General features: G+C 45.5%; 1 protein-coding gene across 1 annotated transcript in view; it reads right to left on the reverse strand.

Annotated features, from left to right (window-relative positions):
* Window positions 1-22,011, reverse strand: part of nfatc4 (nuclear factor of activated T cells 4) — a 49,373-nt gene that overhangs the window by 16,328 nt on the left and 11,034 nt on the right. Inside the window, exon 4 of the mRNA XM_015602183.3 lies at window positions 21,198-21,373. Coding sequence (XP_015457669.3) covers window positions 21,198-21,373 — 176 coding nt within the window. The remainder of the gene's footprint in view (window positions 1-21,197; window positions 21,374-22,011) is intronic.

The following is a 22,011-nucleotide window of genomic DNA, read 5'->3' on the forward strand; positions in this document are numbered from 1 at the left end:
GCCGCTTTGTGTTTTCATTTCTTACATTTCTCCACAGTAAAGCAGTTCTTTCTTCTCTCACACTTTAGTTTGTGTAATTAATCAGTGTTCTAAACCTTGCCCGCAGTGTTAAAACCCTTACAGTCACCAAGCACTCATAATCCTCCATAGTGTTGTGGTCTACTCATTAGCCCTTCACACCAACGGTCTGGGTTCAATCCCAGCTCACTGCATTTCTCATTTATTTGCTTTTGAGTTCATCCTGGTGCTATATTCCACCAGGTTAAATAGAAGTCTGAGACAGCTATCTGGATCTTCCCTTCAGGGTAGCTGTCTCATTACAGCAAGACTCTGCCTTAATATGGACTCAGCAGATAAGGCAGCAATGCAGCAGGCCATAACAACTCAGGGTGCTCGTCTGGGCAAGCATGAGGAGGCATTAAATCAGCTAGCTCAGCGTATGCAGGAGTTAACAGTGGCTGTCCAACTGTTAACAATCCCACCCAAGGATGAAGCCCCACCTGCTGCTGAGGCTCCGCCTCTCACTGCATCCTCTGCAGACATCATGCTACCAGCCCCTATGAGATTCAGTGGTGAGCCAGGTGGATGTCGGGGCTTCCTGCTCCAATGCTCTTTGGCCTTTAAGCAAGCCCCTAATCGGTTCCCCACTGAGGACGCTAAGGTCGCATACATGATTTCCCTCCTTTCTGACCGTGCCTTAGAATGGGCTACAGCCCTTTGGGAGGCTGGATCTGTAGACTGTAAGACCTCTTCTCTCTTTGCCGGAGCCATGAGGCGGACTTTTGATAGCTCCTGTAGGGGCAGTGATGCTGCCACTGCCCTCCTCAATGTACACCAGGGTACTCGGTCTATTGCAGACTACAATATTGCTTTCTGTACCCTGGCTGCTGAGAGTGGATGGGACTCCCTTGCCCTTATAGCTGTTTACCAACAAGGCCTCAGTGAAGAGCTAAAAGTTCTCATGTCAGTCCGTGATCCTCCAAATTCCTTGGAGGACCTGTATGACTTGGCTCTTACAGCTAACGGCTTGACAACCGTCTTCGGGAACGTCGTCGGGCCAGCAAGAAGGGGCCGCGTACTCCTCAACCTCGCGAACCTTCTCCTTATTCCCGGCCACAGTCTCGGGCTGATGGGAATGAACCCATGCAACTCGGTTGCACCCACCTCACCCCCCAAGAGGCCGAGACACGTCGCCGTCAGGGCAGATGTATGTATTGTGGTGGGGGTGACCACAAAATAGAAAAATGCCCTGTTAGGCCAGTAAAAGGCCAAGCCTACCCCCGGTAGGGGACCCCAGGGTAGGCTCTCTCCTCAGTCCCCAGTCAAGTGGGCTGTTTCTCCCAGTCGCTTTGATATGGGGAACACCACCTAAGGAGGGACGCCTGACTGCATTTGTTGACTCCGGTGCAGCAGGCGATTTCATGGACATCTCTACAGCACGCCAACTAGGCTTACCCTTGGAGTCCCTTACCACTCCTCTACCAGTGTCGGCTATAGATGGCTTCCCACTGAGATCAGGGGCAATTAAGCAACAGACCAAACCAGTCATTATGAGAGTGGGTCAACATACTGAACGCATCTCTTTCTTTTTGACCCAAGCACCAAGTCTACCTGTAATCCTGGGGTATTCTTGGCTGCAAAGGCACAACCCTCATATAGACTGGCTCTCCAAAAGCATTCGTCAGTGGGGTTCACATTGTAGGGCTTCATGTTTATGCCCTGGCCTCCTGGAGAGTCATGGAACACCACACCAAAAGCCTGTTGACCTGAGCAAGGTACCAAAGGCTTACCATGACCTTAAGGAGGTCTTCAGCAAGCAGAAGACTGAGGTCCTACCACCTCACCGTACCTTCGATTGTGCCATCGAATTAATGCCAGGGACTGCTCCTCCTAGGGGGCGCCTCTTTTCTCTATCAGGGCCTGAGAGAGAGGCTATGGAGGAATACATAAAAGAAGCACTGGCACAGGGGTTCATCCGTCCTTCAACATCTCCTGCTGGGGCAGGATTTTTTTTGTAGGCAAGAAGGACGGGGGTCTACGACCGTGTATCGATTACAGAGGCCTCAACAAAATCACGGTCAAGGACCGCTACCCTTTGCCTTTGATGACAACAGCCTTTGAGGCACTCCAACAGGCCTCTATTTTTACAAAATTGGACCTTCGGAGTGCCTACAACCTGGTACGGATCCGCCCCGGGGATGAATGGAAGACAGCTTTTGTCACCCCTACAGGCCACTATGAATACTTAGTAATGCCTTTTGGACTAATGAATGCACCAGCTGTCTTCCAAAGACTTATCCATGAGGTCCTGCACGAGACCCTCGGCCTATATACTTTCGTTTACCTGGATGACATCCTCATATTCAGCAAAAACCTGAATGAGCATATTGTTCATGTTCGCCGAGTGCTACAGCTGCTCCTTGAAAACCATCTCTTTGTAAAACTTGAGAAGTCTGAATTCCATGTAGCTACAGTGCATTTCCTGGGGTTTGTGGTTTCCAAGGGCAGTTTAGCTATGGATCCTGTCAAACTGAAAGCAGTGGCCGAGTGGCCTCGCCCAACATCCCTCCGCCTAGTGCAACGTTTTTTGGGCTTCGCCAACTTTTACCGCCGGTTTGTTAGGAACTTTGGCTCAGTTGCGGCACCACTCACTGCTCTGACCCGCAAGCAGCCAGGCCTATTCCAATGGACCGACGAGGCCCAGAAAGCCTTTGAGGAGCTCAAACACCGGTTTATCAGTGCCCCTATCTTACGCCTCCCGGACCCTGACCTCCCATTTTTGGTGGAGGTGGATGCCTCGGACATTGGGGTTGGTGCTGTCCTGTCCCAGCGCTCAGGTGAGAACAACAAGCTCCATCCGTGTGCTTATTTCTCTCACCGTTTGACTCCCACTGAAAGGAATTATGATGTGGGAGATCGGGAACTCTTGGCCGTTAAGATGGCCCTTGAAGAATGGAGACACTGGCTAGAGGGATCCAAACACCCGTTCTTGGTCTGGACGGATCACAAGAACCTCTCGTACATCCAGAGTGCCAAGCGGCTGAACCCTAGACAGGCCCGTTGGGCCCTGTTTTTCAGTCGCTTTGACTTCACTCTATCTTACCGTCCAGGATCCAAGAACATTAAGCCTGATGCCCTTTCCAGGCAGTGGGAGGCACCCTCTGTACCACAGTTCTCTCCTATCCTTCCCCCCGAACGCATACTGGCCCCCCTGCAGTGGGAGATTGAGGGAGTAGTCCGGGCAGCCTTACAAACTGAGCCAGACCCAGGCGGAGGCCCCACCAACAGGCTGTATGTCCCCACATCTGCTCGGACTCAGGTTATGGACTGGGGACACACCAATCCTGTTTCAGGCCATCCAGGGGTTAAACGCACACTAGAATTCCTGAGCAGACGATTCTGGTGGCCTAAGATGGCAAGAGAGGTTCGGCAGTTTGTGGCTTCCTGTGATGTATGTGCACGAAACAAGGAGCCCAGGACTAGACCCCCTGGACTGCTACACCCTTTACCTGTCCCACATCGCCCATGGTCACATCTGTCCTTGGATTTCATCACCGGATTACCCAAATCCAGAGGCAACACGGTCATTTTGGTGATTGTGGACAGGTTTTCAAAGGCAGCTCGGTTTGTCGCCCTGTCAAAACTCCCATCATCTCAGGAGACTGCTCAACTCATTCTCCACCAAGTAGTGCAGTACCACGGGATCCCTGTAGACCTGGTATCAGATAGAGGCCCCCAGTTTTCGAGTCGGTTCTGGAAAGCCTTTTGTACTTCTCTGGGGGCTTCTGTCAGTCTGTCCTCAGGGTATCATCCTCAGTCTAATGGGCAGACCGAGAGGGTGAACCAAGACCTTGAGCAGTCTCTCCGGTGTCTGGCATCCACTTGCCCTACCACCTGGGCGGATCACTTGTTGTGGGCCGAATACGCTCACAACACCCTGTGGCACTCCTCTCTGGGAATGTCCCCTTTTGAGTGTCAGTTTGGTTATCCGCCTCCCTTGTTTTCAGACCAGGAAGCAGACACAGCCGTTCCCTCTGCACTCAGTATGGTGAGGCGTTGCAAGAAGGCGTGGCAACGTGCACGGGCCACTTTGCTAGCACAAACTGCATCACGCAAGGCCACTGCAGATCGGAGGCGTATGCTGGGGCCATCTCTACGTCCAGGTCAGCGTGTGTGGTTAGCGGCTAAGGACCTTCCGCTCAAAGTGGTCAACAAAAAATTGGCCCCCCGTTACATCGGGCCCTTCAAGGTCATCCGCCGAGTCAACCCTGTGTCATACAGGCTGCAGCTGCCGCCGTCCCTTAGGATCAATCCCACTTTCCACATTTCGCGTCTCAAGCCCTACCTATGTTCAACTGGGGCTAGGCCGATGGACCCGCCGCCCCCTCGCATGGTGGCTGGCTCTCCGGCCTATACAGTAAATAAAATACTGGATTCCCGTATGGTGAGGGGCAGAGTACAGTATCTGGTGGATTGGGAGGGTTATGGTCCTGAAGAGCGCTCTTGGGTTCCAGCTGCTCGGATTCTTGATCCGGATCTCATCCGGGCTTTTCGGCGTGATCGGGCGGCTGGGCTTGGGACTTCTGGAGCCGCCCCTCGGGGAGGGGGTCCTGTAAGAGGCCGCCCGCGCCGTGGTCTTCCCACCACTAGAGGGAGGCCACGCTCTAAGCCAGGTGGTAATCAGCGCGATTAACAACAGCTGGTGTCACTACCTTATAACCTTCCGGTTCCTCGGCGCAGAGTCTTGAGTATTCCCTTCAGAAAGCAAGACCACGCCGGTTTTTCTAGCGATCTTTTCTGAGTTGCCAAGTGGCTCTCTATCTTTAACCTCTATGAGAACGGTGTATACTGGGCTCAGTTCAGAGAGGTTCTCTTTATTTCTTCTAGAGCTACCTGCGTCGCTCTAATCCCTTCACCTCGCTGGTCGTGTCACCACGAGGCTGTCTTTCCCCTTCTCTCTCTCTCTTTGTACTTTCGTCAAAAAAAAAAAAAAAAAAAAAACTTTCTATCGTTTATAGCGACCAGAGGGGATTCCCCTTCACTTCTAAGTTCGCTTACTTTTTCTTTCTATCCCTTATTGTTTTTTTTACCGTTTTAAAATCATTATTTCTGCTTGGTTTATTTTTTTTTTCACTTCATTCACTTAGCTCACTCTCCCGCTTGCTGTGAGTCATTAAGTTGTGTCCGGCGCTGACGTCATCGGCTCATCCCCGGTGGCGCAGCGTGTTGGCTGTGTTCACTGCGCTTCAGAGCCCATTCTCGTGAGGGTTCGAGCCCCGCTCTCAGCGTTTTATAATTTATTTTTTGCCGCTTTGTGTTTTCATTTCTTACATTTCTCCACAGTAAAGCAGTTCTTTCTTCTCTCACACTTTAGTTTGTGTAATTAATCAGTGTTCTAAACCTTGCCCGCAGTGTTAAAACCCTTACAGTCACCAAGCACTCATAATCCTCCATAGTGTTGTGGTCTACTCATTAGCCCTTCACACCAACGGTCTGGGTTCAATCCCAGCTCACTGCATTTCTCATTTATTTGCTTTTGAGTTCATCCTGGTGCTATATTCCACCAGGTTAAATAGAAGTCTGAGACAGCTATCTGGATCTTCCCTTCAGGGTAGCTGTCTCATTACAGTTTCACCACCATCTTGGTGATTATTGACAGATTCTCTAAGGCCTGCAAACTCAAACCATTCTCTTCCATACCCACTGCTTTCCTCACAGCCGAGGCCCTGTTTACCCACTTATTCAGAAATTTTGGCATCCCTGAGGACATTGTGTCAGACAAGGGCAATTCACTTCACAAGTATGGAAGGCGTTCATGGATAAATTGGGAGTTTCTGTCAGTCTTACTTCAGGTCATACACCACAAGCAAATGGTCAAGTGGAACGCCTTAATCAAGAAATAGGACGTCTTCTTTGTCATTACTGTCACGATCAACAGAATTAATGGTCAAGTTTCCTTCCATGGGCAGAGTATGCACAAAACTCAGTGGGGATATGCAGTAGAATATACAGAAAAGTGTGAATATGCAGTAGAATATACAGAAAAGTGTGAATAAGCAGTAGAATATACAGAAAAGTGTGAATACGCAGTAGAATATACAGAACGGTGGGAATATGCAGTAGAATATGCAGAACGGTGGGAATATGCAGTAGAGTATGCAGGAACAGTGGGAATGTGCAGCAGAATATACAGAACAGTGGGAATATGCAGTAGAATATGCGAAACAGTGGGAATATGCAGTAGAATATGCAAAACAGTGGGAATATGCAGTAGAATATGCAGAACAGTGGGAATATGCAGTAGAATATACAGAACATTGGGAATGTGCAGTAGAATATGCAGAACAGTGGGAATATGCAGTAGAATATACAGAACAGTGGGAATATGCAGTAGAATATACAGTAGAGTGGGAATGTGCAGCAGAATATACAGTACAGTGGGAATGTGCAGTAGAATATACAGAACAGTGGGAATATGCAGTAGAATATGCAGAACAGTGGGAATATGCAGTAGAATATACAGAACAGTGGGAATATGCAGTAGAATATGCAGAACAGTGGGAATATGCAGTAGAATATGCAGAACAGTGGGAATATGCAGTAGAATATACAGTAGAGTGGGAATGTGCAGCAGAATATACAGTACAGTGGGAATGTGCAGTAGAATATACAGAACAGTGGAAATATGCAGTAGAATATGCAGAACAGTGGGAATATGCAGTAGAATATACAGAACAGTGGGAATATGCAGTAGAATATGCAGAACAGTGGGAATATGCAGTAGAATATGCAGAACAGTGGGAATATGCAGTAGAATATACAGAACAGTGGGAATATGCAGTAGAATATACAGAACAGTGGGAATGTGCAGTAAAATATGCAAAACAGTGGGAATATGCAGTAGAATATACAGAACAGTGGGAATAAGCAGTAGAATATACAGAACAGTGGGAATATGCAGTAGAATATGCAGAACAGTGGGAATATGCAGTAGAATATGCAGAACAGTGGGAATATGCTCCAGAATATGCAGAACAGTGGGAATATGCAATAGAATATGCAGAACAGTGGGAATATGCAGTAGAATATACTGACCAGTGGGAATACGCAGTAGAATATACAGAACAGTGGGAATATGCAGTAGAATATACAGAACAGTGGGAATATGCAGCAGAATAAGCAGAACAGTGGGAATATGCAGTAGAATATGCAGAACAGTAGGAATATGCAGTAGAATAAGCAGAACAGTGGGAATATGCAGTAGAATACACAGAACAGTGGGAATATGCAGTAGAATATACAGAACAGTGGGAATATGCAGTAGAATATACAGAACAGTGGGAATATGCAGTAGAATATACAGAACAGTGGGAATATGCAGTAGAATATACAGAACAGTGGGAATATGCAGTAGAGTATGCAGAACAGTGGGAATATGCAGTAGAATATACAGAACAATTTTGTTTTTGCACCCAGTGATGGTTTTCATCGCACCCCAGACTTCCTTCATGTTGTTATCTTGCAGCTTTCTTTTCACCATTTTCCAAAGAGACTCCTTGGCCTCTTTAAGACGTACCTTGAGTTCCCCCTGTACGCGCTTCAGCTCTACCAAGTTTCCATCTTTGAACGCCCTCTTCTTTTGGTTGAGGAGGTCCTTGACGGTGCTGGTAATCCAGGGTTTGTTGTTTGGAAAGCAGCGTACAGTCTCTGTGGGAACAGCAACATCCATACAGAAATTCAAGTATTCTGTAACACAGTGAGTCACCCCCTCAATGTCCTCACCATGTGGGTGCAGCAGCATGCTCCAGTCAGTGGTGTCATAGCAGTCCCTGAGGGCTTCTTCTGCTTCAGGAGACCAGACTCTGAATGAGCGTGTGGTAGTGGGCTGCCTCAGTACCAGTGGTTTGTACTAAGGCTGTAGGAAGACCATGTTGTGATCTGATCTCCCCAGCGGTGGTAGTGGAATAGCCCTGTATGCATCCCTCACATACAGCAAGTCTATGGTTCTGTTCTTCCTGGTGGGACAGTCCACAAACTGGAAAAAGGCAGGCAGGGTAGAGTCCAGTGAAACGTGATTAAAATCACCAGTAATCACATAGAAGGCGTCAGGGTGCTGTGTCTGCAGCGCTGCGACGGTGGAGTGGATGACGTCCCACGCCGCATGCACGTTCGCTCTCGGCTGAATGTAAACACAGATGAGGATCGTGTGAGAGAGCTCCCGCGGCATGTAATAAGGTCGGAGACTCACCGCTAACAGTTCAATATCCTGACAGCAGATCACCTCCTTCACGTTCACATGTCCAGGGTTGCACCATCTGGTGTTAATGAAAAGCGCAATCCCCCCACCTTTCCGCTTGCCGCATAGCGCCGGGTCCCTGTCCACTCTCACTGTAGAGAAGCCAGGTCTCGGTGAAACACAGCACGCTACACTCCCTGTAGAGCTTCTGATTCTTCACCAGACACGCTAGCTCGTCGTTTTGTTGGTCAGTGAGTTGACATTCCCCATAACCACTGACGGAAGAGAGGGTTTATACCTCCACCGCTTCTCCGCCTTCTTAGCCGTTAGCTTAGCTCCGGCCCTGCAGCCTCTGTAATTCCTCCTCAGATCCCCCTGGTATTGTGTGGACAATGCCCCCACGTCCCGCGGGTCAAAGGGCCAGCAGTTCTTCGCGGGAATAAACACGATATTCCTCGCTTCCCGCATATTTACACTAGAAATATCCTTAGGATATAAATAAGATGCACACTAGACATGTGTAGTAGCACAGACACGATAAATAAACTTCAAAAAACTCGAAAAAACACACTAAGGAGATGGAGCTACCGGAACAGGTGGCCACTCGCGTCGGCGTCAGAAGTATATAATATAATAATATAATTTGTTTCAGCGTGTCAGAAATAGTAAAAGAAGAAATTATTTGTTTACATTATTACATTGTTACATCGAATCCATTGTTGACGTATTGTTTTGCATACTTTATTAAGGAATGGATTCACTGGTGGAATATATGTGGTCTTTAGAAAAAGCTCATGCTCATACTAACAGACTAGGACTTTTTTAAAAAGAGGGGGGTAAATGTAAATATATAAATAAACAACGGAATTGACATGCCAATACATAATAATAATAATAATAATAATAATAATAATCACATCTGTTATATTATTTTATATTTTTGGTGATAACTCATCAGTTTTTGTCATATATGTATAGAATTCAGACATTGCACGCATAATTTTTTTTTTAACAGTAAATGTAATATGGAGATGTTTAGGTTTACTTGGATGTGAATATTACTTGGATGTAACTAATAATAAACAGAAGTAAAGAAAAATGGTTTATTTGTGATCAAAAGTAATTCCACAAATGTTGTTCTAAGACACTATAGGGTGGGCGTTGATTCATATTAGCAGATGTGCCCCCCCCAATACCAAACCCGTTCCTACACCCTTGTACTGTACAAAAGTGATTCAAATCTCTTGATTCACTCCACCTCTGGACAGTGTGCTTAGTTACCCACCACAAGTGCTACAACTTCCTTACAGTCATTAATTAACTATGTACAAAAGTTATGGGGACACATACTCTTTCAGTGTTTTTTTAGAAATCAATTGTATTGAAAAGAGTTTTTCCAGCTTTTGTTTGATTATTACATTACATTACATTTGGCAGATGCTTTTGTCCAAAGCAACTTACAATAGTCAAGTACAAAAGTAATAGAAGTTAAAGGTGAAACATCTTTAGATAGGGCTTAAAGGAGGTCAAAGGGAGATAATGGGATAGAGTGAAGGAGGGGAAGAAGGAAATGAGGTTAGAAGTAGTTTGTTAGTTAGTAGTGTGTTAGAGGTGTTAAGAGAGTAAGGGCTCTTTGAAGAGCTCTGTCTTCAGGAGTTTCTTAAAGATAGTGAGAGATTCTCCTGATCTGGTAGTGGAAGGTAGTTTTTTCCACCATTGGGGAACTCTGTATGAGAACAGTCTGGATTGCTTTGTGTAAATGTTTGTTTGGTAAAGCGAGGCGACGTTCATTGGAGGAGTGCAGCGGCCGGGAGGAGGCGTAAGCCTTCAGGAGTGAATGTAGGTAGGATGGAGCCTGTTCTGTCGTCACCTTGTAGGCGATTGTAAGAGCTTTGAATTTGATGCGAGCATCAACTGGTAGCCAATGGAGCTCAATGAGCAGCGGGGTGACGTGTGCCCGTTTTGGCTGGTTGAAGACCAGATGTGCTGCTGCATTCTGAATCATTTGGAGTGGTTTTACTACGCAGGCCGGAAGGCCAGTTAGCAGGGCATTGCAGTAGTTGAGGTGTGAAATGACCACTGCTTGTACCAGGAGTTGGGTGGCCTGTTGCGTCAGAAACGGTCTAATTTTTCTGATGTTATAATGCCGAAGCGGCAGGATTGAGCAACTAAGGCCACATGGTGCGTGAAGGAGAGCTGATCGTCAACAATAACACCCAGGTTCCTAGCAACCTTTGTCAGTGAGAGAGAGAGAGAGTCGATGCTTATAGAGAAGTTGTGTTGAAAAGATGGTTTTGCTGGTATGACCAGAAGTTCAGTCTTAATTGAAGGTGATGCTCCTTTATCCATGAGGATATGTCAGAGAGACACTGCGATATCTGTGCAGAGATTGAGTTATCTTCAGGTGAGAATGACAGAAATAGCTGGGTGTCACCAGCAAAGCAATGGTAGGAAAAGCCATGTGAGCAGATAACCTGACCAAGAGAGGCGGTGTATATTGAGAAGAGAAGGGGACCCAGTACCGAACCCTGGGGAACCCCAGTGGATAGGAATTGAGCTGAGGATAGCTGTCCTTGCCACGACACCTTGAATGAGCGCCCAGTGAGGTATGATCTGAACCATGACAGCACATTGTCTGAGATCCCCATGTTTGAGAGTATAGTTAGGAGGAAGTCATGGTTGACAGTGTCGAAGGCGGCCGAGAGGTCCAGCAGAATGAGCACTGAAGACTGGCCTGCAGCTCTAGCAGTTTTCAACGCTTCAGTTACAGACAACAGAGCCGTCTCGGTAGAGTGTCCTTTTTTGAACCCAGATTGGTTCTGGTCCAGGAGGTCATTCTGGGAGAGGAAGCCAGAGACCTGATTTAAAACTGCTCTCTCTAGTGTTTTAGAGAGAAAGGGTAGTAGTGAGACCGGTCTGTAGTTATCAACCTGGGCAGGGTTGAGAGAAGGCTTTTTAAGCAGTGGTGTCACATGTGCTTGTTTGAAAGCAGTTGGGAATACACCAGAAGTTAAAGAGGCATTGATCATGGGAGTGATAGCAGGTGCGATGGTTTGCAGTAGGTTTGAAGGAATTGGATCAAGTGGAAACGTAGTAGGACGGCTACGTGTTAGGAGAGCCAGTGTCTCGTTCTCAGTGAGAGGAGTGAATGAGGAGAAAGCGACGCCTTCGATGGAGGGACACCGGGCAGCAGAGCATGTAGTAGGACTGCTATATGTTACATCAGTAAACTGGTTGCTGATAGCTGCCACTTTCCCAGTAAAGAATGAGGCAAGTGTTTCAGCAGTAAGGGATGTAACCGGAGGAGGAGGCGGAGGGTTGAGTAGTGATTTAAATGTAGCAAATAGTTTCCGGGAGTCTGTGAGGGAGCTGAATTTATTGTGATATTCAGCTTTAGCAGTAGTGATGCTGGCTGAGAAAGAAGCCAGGAGCAGTTGGTAATTTTTTAGGTCTGCTTGTTTTTGTTTTATTTGCCATTTTCTTTCGGCAGCTCGGAGTTTGGAGCGTAGTTCCCCGAGTGAGTTATTTTTTAGCCATGGCTGTGGTTTGCTTGAGCTAATGGCTCGAAATGTAAGAGGACAGAGGTTGTCCAAACAGGAGCTTAGTGTGAAGCAGAGAGTGTCAGTGGCATCATTGAGTGATGAAACTCATTGAGTGATGAAAATGAGCCTGGTGGAGGCATGTTGTCAGACACCAGCGAGGAGAACTGGTCTGCTGAGATATCTTGAATATTTTGGCGGAACGAGACCATTGTAGGAGTAGCTGTGGGTTTATTTGAAATATGAATATTGAGTTGCATGAAGTAGTGATATGAGAGGTGCAAAGGAGTGACAGTTAAAGAGTCGGTGCCACAGTTATGAGTGAAGATCAGGTCTAGATGTTTGCCAGCTTTATGTGTTGGAGGGCTGGGGACCTGCTCCAGATCGAAAGACTGCATGAGGGATATGAAGTCTGTGAAGCTGGTACTGTCATGGTGGGTGTTCATATCCCCTAGAATGAGCATGGGACAATCTTGCTCAGGGATAGAAGACAGTAGCATGTCATGTTCATGTGTGAACTCGCCCATTTGTCCAGGAGGACGATAGATAACAATAATGGCAAGTTTTGCTGGCGTAAACCAGTGATCATCTATTTCTACAGTCCAGGGAAGGTTTTCTGCAGTATTTTAGAACACTGCTGTCACATGTGATCCAAATTGTGTTAAAATTATGGGTTAGCAGCAACGGTAACAGCTGGGCAAAGCTGGATAAATGCTGTAAAAAGCCAACCTTGGCAATGCTAACAGCAATGTCAATGAACCCTGCATCTATTTAGGGGGTTTTCAAAGTAATCACCTAAAGTAATTATTTTAGTGGGGTGGAAATTGGTAAAATTAGATTTGCTTCTTTGTTTATTTCTCCTCTGGGATCTGATAAAGCAAAGTTTTCTGTGATTTTACCATGGCAAGGTTGCGATTCTTCCTGGCAAAATCAACGGCTCCATCTCAAATTCCACCCTTTCCTTTTTTAATCCCTTGCTGTAATTTCTTTTTTCCTGCGAAGGACTTCATAACATAGTTGAATCGGTAGATTGCCAACATCTGCATCCCACACACCCTGACCAAACTCGGCTAACCATTAAATCAAAGCAATGGAATTGGTAACTACAGATCATCCCACTCATCATCCACTTTCTGGACTTAGTTTCAACCACAGCAAGGTCCAGCAAGCAGTGATCAAATCAGCAGGAGTTTTTCTGCTACTAATGAATCCCACACTTGATCTATCTTCTGTTTCAACCTTAGGATTTCTGTTCAAAACCACAGAGCAGGTTTGGATCTTCTCATCTTGAGTAGAACAACCTCTTTCATGCAGACCAGTCCGGACACAAGCCAAGGAACTGAAGAGAAACTGTCTGTCCACCACTGTCTTTAGTCAGTGACCCACTTTGCCTCGCTATATTGATTTCACACTGGGAATGACCACTGGTAGCACTGTTCCCTCCTGCTCTCAATGTTTATGATTTCAAGCAACACCTTTACACCTTTTAACTGGATTTTTTTGCAAACTGCAAATGTCCTCAATCTGTTTTCGGTAAACAGTATAATTACGTGCTTTAACAAATAAAATCTGGCTACATATTTATAATTTACACCAGTATAGTGGACGGTCTTATCATATGTGTACAAAGTTATGATCATTGTGAATGGAGATACGTTAGACAAAGACCTGTTTATAAGCATATACATAATTGTTTTTACATATATACAGTAGACTGTTACTACTAAAATGTACTACATAAATAGTGGAAAATCCACCTGCAAGTACTTTTTCCATCAGAAAGTAAAAACACACGAAAATAATTACAACCAATCTGAACTGCATCATGAATTTGTCTCTTTAAGCATAAAATGTTTACTTTATTGTAAACACGACTGAAACAAGACATTTATTCTGTGTCTACAACTGATAAAACAGCGTGTTTACAGAGTAGCACTGTTAGCCCTCACCACCAAACAAGCACAGCATGAAATTATAGTAAAATAAAAACACATCAGTAAAAGCTTTTACAAGCCCCAGATTAAAATGTATCTTTGAATTTGGAGCAATATACTGCAGGATAAACTTACAAAACCTGGATCAGATACAATATATGTAAATTCTACCTTACTGTAACCATCGAATATATCCACAAACAACAATACCCGGACTACAACTCTATTAAGTAATGTTTTGAATATGAAGCTAGCTAGACTATCTCAGCAAAACACCAGAGCAAAAAAATAAGACGTTACTTACTTGTTCAACAAGAAGCCAGACAGATCGGTGTCTGTTTTCAGCTGTTTAGCGTCTCTTGGCTCATGCCAATGAGTGAAAGAGATTCATATATTTATTCTTGTCCAGTCTCTAGGCCAATTAGTCTCTCTTTCTTCGGTTTCTTTATAGCTTCTGCCACAGTGTCTGTATGTTAGTTAGTAGTGTTGTGTTGTTAGCGAACGATTCGTTCAAATGAACAAATCTTTTTAACAAATCTTTTTAGTAAACAAATTCAAATGATTCAGTTCATCTAAAAGAGCTGCTGTGCCTATCACTACTAGTAAGCATCTGTAAAAAATAAACTCCAATGGCAGGATTTTGTAGTCGTAGGTCTGAAAGCATGTCGCAGTTCTGGAAAGAGGTGCAGTTCTCGCGAGAGTTGGTCACGGCCTACTAGGAAAACTTACTTTAGGTAGAGCTGAGTGAGGGGAACACAGGTGTGCTTTCAGCACCAGACATGACAGTACTCTCCCCCAAAGGAGCCGGAGCGGAGACAGATCGGGGCCGACCCCGGCGACGACCCGACGGACAGGGAGTACAGGCGGGAGGAGCAGATGGCGCAGCGTAGGTACAGGACAGGCAGGGTCCCCTGGAGCGGGCGACCCAATGAACTGGAGCAAAGCTGTCCGGGAGCTCTTGGGACGTCAACGCGGCCTAGGGGCAGGCTTACCAGGATTACGGGCACGAAACTCCGCGAGTAACGCAGGGTACAACACGTCCTTGGCAGCCACCCAACAGCGCTCCTCCAGACCATACCCCTCCCAGTCAATGAGGTATTGGAGAATACCCCCACGCCTGCGTGAGTCCAGCACCTCCCGGATAGCATATGTGGACGAGCCCTCCCCCTCCACCGCCGCGGGTGGTTCATCAGCCGGTGCAGCAAGGGGATCCGGGACCATAGGCTTGAGGAGAGACACATGGAAAGTATTGGGGAGTGAGATGCTCTGTCTGAAGCGCAGTAGACTCTAGACAGTGCATCGGCCTTAGTGTTACGATTACCTAGACGGAACGAGATCTGGAAGTCAAACTGGGAGAAAAATTAAGTCGAGGATTAAGTCATTTAGCGGTGCGGAGATACTCCAAATTTTTGTGATCTGTGAGCACAGTAAATGGATGGGCGGACCCTTCCAGCCAGTGACGCCACTCTTCAAGGGCTAGTTTGACAGCAAGGAGCTCCCTATCCCCTATCCCATAGTTACGCTCCGCAGGAGAAAGTTTGCGCGAGAAGAAGGCTATAGGATATAATTTGGGTGGCGACCCACTACGCTGAGAGAGGACTGCACCTACACCAGACTTGGAGGCATCGACCTCCACTACAAAGGGTAACTCGGGTTTAGGTTGCTTGAGTATGGGAGCGGAGGTGAAGGCTGCTTTGAGATCGCAGAATGCGCTTTCGGCTTCGGGAGACCATCTGAGCTGCTTAGCAGCGCCCTTAGTGAGAGCAGTAAGAGGGGCGGCGATGCTACTGAAATTACGGATAAACCGTCTATAAAAGTTAGCGAAACCAAGAAATCGCTGGAGATCTTTAATAGTCTGAGGTACTGGCCAGCTAGTGACGGCTGAAACTTTAGCATCCATTCATAATGACACCGTTGGAGCTGATAACGTAGCCGAGAAATGTGACCTGTTGCAGATGGAATTCACATTTCTCGGCTTTGGTAAAGAGATTATTCTCTCGTAAACGGTCGAGAACTTGGAGGACCTGACGAACGTGCATGGAAAGATCGGAGGAGTAAATCAAAATGTCGTCTATAAAAAGTATAACGAACTGGCCAATGTAATCACGAAAAATGTCGTTCATAAAAGATTGGAAGACAGCGGCGTTAGCGAGGCCGTAACTCATAACGAGGTACTCGTATTGGCTGTTAGTAGTCGAGAATGCTGTCTTCCACTCATCCCTCTCCCTAATGCCTACTAAATTATACGCGCTGCGGAGATCAAGCTTGGTGAAGTACTGAGGTCGTGCAACTGCTCTAACGCAGACGGAATAAGTGGAAGCGGGTAGGCGAATTTTTGTCCTTAAGTCCTCTATAATCAATACAGGGTCTCAAACCCCCATCCTTCTTCTTGACAAAGAAGAAACTTGAACCGACTGGGGATTTGGATGGGCGAATGATACCCTGAGCTAAAGCCTCAGAAACGTATTCCTCCATAGCCTTCTCCTCGTCATGAGTGAGGGGATAAACGCGTGCTTTGGGCAGAGTGGCTCCCTCTATTAAATCAATAGAGCAATCGCACTCGCGATGTGGGAGCAACTTAGTGGCGTTAGATTTGCTAAACACATCAGCATAATCAGCATACTCAGAAGGAATTACAGGGGTGTCTATAGCATTAGGGCTCTCAACAGAGGTGGACTGCATAGTGATAGAGTTAAAAGAGAGACAGTTCTCACGACAGAAGGGTGACCAGGCAGTGATGTCTCCCAGGCTCCAGGAAATCGTGGGGTCGTGAGTCTTGAGCCAGGGTGCCCCCAACACGAGAGGATGTTCGGTGCAGAACGAAGAGTGGAAGGTCTTCTACATGGAGAGCGCTGGTCTGGATGGTGAGAGGAAGAGTCTGCAGAGTGATGGGTTTGGAGCGCACCCTCTGTCCATCTATGGCGTGAACGGCGATGGGACAAGGAAGTTCTTGAGTGGGTACAGCGTGCTCCACAACCAGGTCAGTGCTGATGAAGTTACCCTCCGCCCCAGAGTCTACAAGCGCTAGGACACAAAACGTATGAGTTTTAGTGGAAACAATTACAGGTAACGTAAGGCATTTAGCTCTGTGTACTGTAACAACTGTACGTACCACATTAGCGCATGGAGTGTTCTCCATGCGCTGTCCCGGGGCTGACGCCTTAGTAGATCGGGACCAGAGCGCATACTCAGATTTGAGATGACCTGGCTTCCTACAGTAGAGGCAGAGGTGCAGACAGATCCGGCTTTGTCTCTCAGCAGCAGTAAGTCTCGACTTTTCGACTTCCATGGGCTCAGGGTCTCGTGGAATAGATGAAGTTGCAGCTGGAGTGCAGGGAAGAGACAGATTCACAGGAGCTGCTGGAGGCTGGCTGGAAACTCTGGGTCTTCTAGACAGGAGCTGATCCAGGTGGATCGACAGGGAAATTAGCTGATCCAGGGTGAGTGAGTCGTCTTTACACGCCAGTTCCCTCTGAATATCGGAGTGGAGTCCATGCCGAAAAACATTAACCAGTGCGGGGTTATTACAACCACTGCTAGCTGCTAACGTTCTGAACTCCAGCGCGTAGGCAGCTACAGACTTCTTTCCCTGGATCAGGTTCAACAAAAGTTCTCCGCTGGATTGCCCATAGCGTGTTTGATCAAAAGCGCTGCGGAAAGTAGCCAAAAAAGAATCATAGCTGGCCTCAGAAACACTGTCCCAAATAGCAGTGGCCCACTCTAAAGCTTTGCCTGAGAGACGAGAGACAATGAACCCGATCTTAGCTCGATCGGTAGCAGGTGGAGAGTTAGAAAAAAATACAGAGCACTGAAGTAAAAACCCACCGCATTTCTCCGGGTTGCCGTCATAAACTTCAGGTTTGCAGACAGAGAAGGTAGATTCCTTGGTAGCGTTTAGAGTGGGGGTAGGCTTAGCAATGGGGCTAGTAGCGTGGGTAGCTAATCCTCTGAGGTGCCCGATAACCTCAGTTAGCTGCTGTTGCTGGCTAACCTGCTGGCGTGCTAGCTCATCTACAGCCTGGGTCACACCAGCGAGCATTTGCTGGTGCTGACCGAGTAGCCGGCCCTGGTTAGCCAAACCAGATTTAATCAACTCAGTATCCGCAGTCTCTGTCATAGCGGCTGAGTAATATGTCAGGCCCAGACAAGGAGGAGACTTGTGCAGATACGATAAAAATCTTGTATTAAAAGATTCAGCAGGGGTAGTCAAAACAAGCCAGGTCAATACCAGAGAAACATTGAGCAGGAAAACCATATCATAAACGGGAGACAGTCCAGAGTTCATACACGAGCAGGGAGTATCACAGAGAAGGCAGAAATCCAAATGAGTAACAGTCCAGGTCATACACAGAATATCCAATACACAGGCAAGGCAAAAATCAAAGTAGGAAAAACACGGAAAAGGATTATACACGGAAAATAACAATAGGGCAATGGAAACGCTTTGTAATGCAGGGTAGAACCAATACAATTACTCGGCGAGGAGTGAGCGTGAGCGTGGTCTATTTATACTGAGGGGTAATCAATACTCAGGACTTCCTGGGGGTGTCATGCGGTGTACCACGTGATTGGGAGAGTGTGTGATGTCATGGTGAGGTGCGTTCTGGGTATTGTAGTTTTGTTTGTAATTTGTTTTGTCTTTCCATTGTTGATGACAGAGACTGTAAAAAAAGATGTACGCCATGTCTCCGTTCCCATTCATTCAATGAAAATGAAGCCAAAATCTTCCGCCATGTTGCCGATCCTGACACCCGATTCTGCACAGTAGAGACCAGAGGAGGGAGAAAGGCTGTGGATAGCAACCTACTCATTTAAATAACCCCGCTCCTGAGGGCTGCCTTGTGGTCACAGACTGCAGAGCGGGGCGGAGCGGAGCTGACGGTCTGTTATTGGTCCCGCCCATAAGCAGCCCTTTTACCATAACCACACCTTTTTTGAATAGAGCTGAATAATGTTTTAAAAACCGAATTCTGTGGGGATATAAAAATTTGACAATATAAGCAGAGGATACTCTAGCTGTTGCATTTAAATAATGGAGGTAGAATTACAGTATATTAGAAAAAAATGTGATTGAATGTTGTCTGTTTAGCCATTGAAACCTATGGGGATGGGTGGAGTTACACAGCTTTCTGCAGCCGAACAGCAGGGGGCGCCCGACCTGTGGTGGCTTTACTTTTGAGAGACGATGCTCTGTCCAGCTATATACAGTCTATGGTTGATGACAAAACACTGACAGAACTACTAGGCTTCTTCAGTATACAGCAGGGGTGTCAAACTCATTTTGGCCGAGGGCCACATTGGCATATTGGCTGTCCTCCGAGGGCCAGATGTAACTTATAAATGTAATAAAATGTAACCAAATGTAATATATGTAAATGAATGTAATTACTCCTTAATGTTAAATAACTCTCAATATATTATTTATTCAATCAAATATTACAGTTGCATGGAAAAAATGTTTGCTTGTTGCTCTATTAACATAAATCCTTTTAATTTGTCATGTCATGAAATCCAAAAACTCCATCAATCAAGAACCAAACTATTCAAGTGAATAGAAATGACATCAAGTTATATTAACTTGAAATTATTAACTGAAATAAGGCTTAATAAATATAAAATCAAAAATTGTGAGCTGTTAAGAACATAGCATTTCCTCAGATTTAGCAGTTCCTCATCCAACCACTAGTGGGAGCTGCAGCAGCAGCACCACAAGTCCGCAGTCTTTACTGAGTCAGAGCTACAGCCCAGCCACGGGCTACAGGGCTCAGCTCAGCCAGTCTGGAGCGTTTTTAAAAATTTTAAGTTCTTCTGTGTATGAAATAAAGATTTTTGTAACCGAATAATACAGCTCTCTACAGTTCATCTTTCAGCCCAATCAGCTAACAGCAGCCGTTTAGAGCATGAGTCACTGCTGGGATTACATTATAAACAGGTCAGTTATCGCGCTGCTAACCTCAGGATGTTTATAACTACGGAGTTTAGTGGACACACCACGGCTGCAAGGTTAGACTGTTGAAGGCTACTGAAGACTATTAAAGGCTATTGGAGGTTATTGAAAGGGTTATTGAGGGCAGAAATTAGTAAAGGCTGGTTAGATAAGTTATTCACGTCCTCGTACTTTGCTGCGGTGAAACTGCGACTAGCGCTGTCCCAGTGATGTTTATTAACGTCATTAAAACAGATTTTGTCAGCTATTGTCTTATAAATATTTACACAGAACTTATATCTCTCCTAAAAAGCGTTTATTTTGGTCAGTAACACTCTTCGTAACACAAAAGGCATACCGGTCTTTCACCTTGAAGCACAGCCGTCCGTCTGCATCAACTTCTCTTTTTCTGGACATTATGGGATAAACATTTATATGTCTCAATTCCACCCGCGAAGTTACACCTTCCCTCCGGCAGGGTTTCCACATCAATGACTACACTGCCGTGTAGTGGCAGTAAGCCGTAACTTTGCGGGTAATACAATCGACAAGCATTGTGGGAAATGTATTTTTTGGTCAAAGAACGCTTCTGACTTATTTATTATAGACACTAAGATCTTACAAGCTCTCGCGGGCCACATAAAAAGACGTGGCGGGCCACATTTGGCCCGCGGGCCTTGTGTTTGACACATGTGGTATACAGGATATAGCACTGAATCATAACACAAGTTAAAATTAATGACGGTCCGGACCTCATTTTCTTTAACTGGACCGTACTGAATTCTAAATACACCTGATCTAGGCTATCCTGCTTTGCAACCTTTCATCAATTTTTACTTTCCGTCCACGTCCAGAGAGATACTGGGTTGTAAACTTTTCGATTATGTTGCTCACTGTGGACAAAAAAGAACTTTAGGATCTCTGCTGATGGCCTTGTAATCCTGATTGTTGATATTTTTCTTCTCCTCTTTCTGCTCTGCAAGTGTGGCACAAAGAACAAAAAATACAAAAATTGATTCAACTTCAGTTTCAGATGTGATTTTTATATTGACCACATCTGTTACTTGCCATTACAGTTACACACACACACATATATATATATATATATATATATATATATATATATATATATATATAATTTTTTTTTTTTTTTTTTGTTTCTCTGATTTTTGAATTCATTGAATTCAGACAAAGGAAATAAACATGTGTTTAACAAAATATGTGTAATTGCAAAAATTATCTGGGAGAAATACTTTTCTGGGAAGATATTAGGAGTGCCACCACTTTCGGCCATGACTGTATGACCTCTGTTTCCAGGTCCTGTTGATTTCTGCTTCAGATCCAAAATCCATCTCTTATAGAAAGGTTGGTCATATTTTTTAACTCCTTCTCTTTAACAAAGTACATATTCTGATATCTACTTCCTCATCTGAAAACACTTTACTGGCTGTGGTAACTGGAATCAAGTGCAAAGGTCCGGGCCTAACTCTTCACTACCTCTGAACCTAATTTCAGGACCTACACCAGCAATGAGGACAATAAAATAAAAATGATTTTCTGACCTGAAGATTGGGCTGTGTGCGCTGGCACGAGTTCTGCCCCAACCCAAGGCAGGGGGTACAGACAGATAGTCCATGCCCAGAGATGGGGGGTCCCGCCTCAGCTGCACAGGCTCTGAGATTGGGCAGGAGGTGTTAGAGCTAGCAGTCTGCTCCGAATCCACATCCCTGGAGGAAACCTGCATTCATAACCACGCATATTCAGATTTACAAATAAACATGTTTCATCAAGATTGAAAACATAGCAGGATGTCTCCTCCTAGCTGACCACCAATGCCAACAGACATTAATTTCAGGCTGAATGTCAGTCATGATGTCAGATGACAAACATTTTACATCGGGACGACGTCTAATACTGTTACGTGCCTGCAGGGCTAAGATATGAGAGAAACATGCCAAATTGAGGCACTCGCATCTCTTGATTGCAGTGCTTCAGTCAGAATGTTCTTCTTTGCATTGTCCATCATGAAGCGGAAATCTGTTTTTTTTTTTTATAAGTTGCCAGGTATGAAACACAATGGCAGGCAAACACAGCCTCATCCTCCTAAATACTCTAAAAATACTCTGAAATATGATGATATAGTGGTAAAAAAGTACAACTGTCTCTTCCTGCTCTCAGTGTGACACAGTTACAATGCAAAATCTCAATGCATTCAGTGCCATATCAAAGTGCAATAATATTAAGAAACTTAAATATAGATTTTGTTGCAGTAATGTACTTTTGAACGTATTATTATTAATATTGTTTTTATTATTAGTATTATTTGTAATTAAATGTTTTGGCATATCTTTTTGAATATCGTTAACACAAAAATAC

The sequence above is a fragment of the Astyanax mexicanus genome, chromosome 8 (genome assembly GCF_023375975.1).
Source record: "Astyanax mexicanus isolate ESR-SI-001 chromosome 8, AstMex3_surface, whole genome shotgun sequence".
In the NCBI taxonomy this organism is placed as follows: domain Eukaryota; kingdom Metazoa; phylum Chordata; class Actinopteri; order Characiformes; family Acestrorhamphidae; genus Astyanax; species Astyanax mexicanus.